The 3,268-nt window shown below is 36.2% G+C and overlaps 1 protein-coding gene across 1 annotated transcript in view; it reads right to left on the bottom strand.

Annotated features, from left to right (window-relative positions):
- Positions 1–2,143: 2,143 nt before the first annotated feature.
- cd28 (CD28 molecule) overlaps positions 2,144–3,268 on the bottom strand; it is a 5,492-nt gene continuing 4,367 nt past the window's right edge. The window contains exons 5-6 of the mRNA XM_035675929.1: positions 2,233–2,389; positions 2,144–2,148 (exon numbers count right to left, since the gene is read on the bottom strand). Coding sequence (XP_035531822.1) covers positions 2,144–2,148; positions 2,233–2,389 — 162 coding nt within the window. The remainder of the gene's footprint in view (positions 2,149–2,232; positions 2,390–3,268) is intronic.

Raw genomic sequence — 3,268 nt, 5'->3', positions numbered from 1 at the left:
ATTGAATTGAATTGAATTAAAGCACTCTGACCTGATCTGTCTACAATCCATTCAAATCTCTCAGCTCTTAGGTTATCATATGGTGGTTTTCTAATTGCACACGCAGAATAAGATAAGATGTGGTGAAGGGCTTTTACTTACTTTGATTTTGTTTTGTGTAACCAACTGCTAGATAATAAAAAAGATGAAAGGTTATCTATGTATGTTTGTCTGTATAACTACATGTCTCTATGGTTTATGTTTCTGAGCTAATGTTTCTGGTTTAAAGCATCGGCAGAAGCTCTGTCCACTATATATCTATGAAGTGAAGTCAATGCAGAAGTGTCTTGAACATCAAATTGAAACCACTTTTATGTTGATCTTCATTTTGTAACTTTGTTCTATGTGCACTTGGCTGATTGGTTCTTGGAGGACATAATTTACAGAATCTGGATTGTGTTTTGGATCTGTAAGGTTCATTGCTGAATGTGCTGACCAGCCAGGGGCTGCCCCCTGCTGCCAATAAAGGGCCAATACCATGCAGGATTCAGAAATGAGCCTACAGCTGACTTGATGTATCAGCTGAGTAAACAGTTTCCTAATGAGATAATGGTCTCAATCCCTAGTCTTAAGTCTTATTCCATACAGCATGTTTATTTAGTAAATTATGGTCAAAGTAGGCAGTGCTAATGCGTTAAAATGCTCCGAACAGTTCAAAATTAGGTGCATAGGTGAAACCGGTTCCATGTTGATGTATATCTTCATTTTGCGACTTTGTTCAATCTGCACTTGGCTAATTTGTTCTTGGAGGACATTTAAAGAAAAGGAGACTGCACAATTTACAGAATCTGGATTGTGTTTTTGGTTCTGTAAGGTTTATTGCTATATGTATTCATGTTTTTTTTTAAATAATACATTACACGAAACTACAATTTAAAGAGAAGAAACTTTATTTTAATGAAATATCCAACATGAATATTTGTTTAACAATGCGATGGCAACAAAATATTCAAACATAAGGTAGCTATGAATACACTGCCGTGGCAGCCTAAAGATACAAAGCATTGCATTTTTTAGCTGTAGCGTGTAACATGATTCAGTTTTTAATAAAACTAGTAGTTTGTACACAGTATTAGCCATAGGCCACACGCATTCTAGCTGCAGTTAAGTTGAGAGCTCATTAAGTCAACTCAAAAGCTTCAGCTTTTTTATATAATTGTGTTTACTAAAATGTAAACATTATTTAATACTTACAAAGTAAAATATGCACACACTCAAATGTCATTTTGGGGTTTGTCTATAAGCCAGTACTGACCTATATTCCTCTAACCCTCTCAATGGTATTCTAACACTGATACGAGGCTGCTTTGATGACCCCAAGGTGACTATTCAGAGTTGGGGGAGACACATTGGTGTGTTTTTCATGGAATGTTTTCACATGAATATGCAGCAGCATCCACCTTGTGGATCACACCAGGCATGGTTCTGACAATCTCCCTCTTCACTCGCTCACACTGGAGAGTCTGCAGATGGAAAACACACAGATTTGAATGCAGTAAACAATAGAGGATAGTTACATTTTATTAGATAGCATACAATGAAGAGTATCAGCAAAGAGAACAGAGAAGGGGGCTCATGGAGGGATTTAGCATTTAGTGTCATATTCCAGAGATAGGGAACATTGCATTAGCTGAAGTAATTGTCTGTATTAAATGTAGATTTTGAAACAGGGCCCCTTCTTACGACCTCAGTAAGGCAAAAACCTCAATAAAGTAAACTGTGGTTCACCCACCCTGATTGACTGATATAGTTGATCAGAGACTATATAAGTAAACTGTCATTCTCATTTCAAAGAGATGGATAAAAAAATAATAAACAAAATGTACTAATTGATCCCACTGCAACCAGTTAACCATAAATCATTACCATAACATGAATAAAAATAAAAGAATAGTGCTCTGACCTGGAGGTAGATAATGATGATGAGAACAAATATGACTAGTATCACTAGTACAACCACTGGAACACTGACTGGTGCCATCTTCTCATCGCCCTCGTCATCCTCTTCTTCACCACCCAGCTGTGCAATCTGCCTGTGAGCCTCCTGCACAGGACAGGAAGCGTTTCCGCTGTCTGTGGACAAAGGAAATGGTTGAAGAGAAAGTCAGACTGAAGAAGGACAGAAGGACATGTGAACTGTGAGCTCAGTGGCTCAACCTGCACATGAGAGTATGTATGTTGTGTGCGTCTCACCTATGACATGAATGAGTGTGCCATTGCCTGTGAGCCGCAGGTAGGGAGGTGGGTAGAAGACCTCTATCTCGCAGCGGTACATATCTGTGTCTGTGGCTTTCAGTCCGGACACTGTCACCTCCACAGCGTCCTCGCTCTCCTGAGCAGAGCACTGAAACTAAAACACACATTAAAAAGCACACATTAAACCTGAGTTTGATTCCAGCATGTAGAAAAGAGTTAATTTGAGTCGTGATTATTTTCAAGAACAAGTAGGAAACTACAAATAGGTTATGTAGAAATTATTCCGAATAATGTTCTATCTTATTTATCTTTAATGTTATTCTATGAATTTGATTATCTATTATCTCAAACTTTCATTTCTCGTATATAGCCCTGTGTTGTATAATGATAAACACATTGCCTTGATTCCTTGATTCCTGGCATTAGGTCTGTTAGTAGTAGTAGTTCCAAAGTGCAGGAGTAAAAAGTTTTGTGAGGCAGCTTTTAGCCTTTACGCTCCAAGCCGCAGGAACAGTTTGCCAGAAGATCTGAGAGTAGATGGAAGTGTTGAAATCTTTCAATGTAAACTTAAATCCTACTTCTTCAGCCTGGCTATGAACTAAGAATGGTTTTAAGACATTTTTTACTTCATTGTATTTACTCTGTAAAACGTTTTTGTGTTGTTACTTTGTTATTTTTTTATCTCTCTTATTTATTTTATTGATTAATATATTTTTTATTTTGTCTTGTCCTCCTAATCTTTTTGATTTAGTTTCTAGTATAGCTTTTATTAAATGCTATTTATTTTTATACCTGTTAAATCTATTTTATTTTATTGTTATTTTTATCTTTGCAATGTATTTTTCAATTAATTTCATCTATGTTTCTTTAGTTTATATTTCACTCTATTATGTGTACTGTAGTAACCTGTATGAAAGGTGTGAAAAGTTTGATATGTGGGCTGATATGTGTATTTTTATAATGTAGTAGCCCATATTTATCAAAGACTTATTTATCACCATCCACTTCAGTGCCTGGAATTTGATTTTTTGTG

The sequence above is a fragment of the Morone saxatilis genome, unplaced genomic scaffold (genome assembly GCF_004916995.1).
Source record: "Morone saxatilis isolate NCDOM2014 unplaced genomic scaffold, NCSU_SB_2.0 Contig5, whole genome shotgun sequence".
NCBI lineage: Eukaryota > Metazoa > Chordata > Actinopteri > Moronidae > Morone > Morone saxatilis.
Note: the sequence above shows the minus strand (reverse complement) of the source record. Positions and strands in the feature narration are given on the sequence as shown.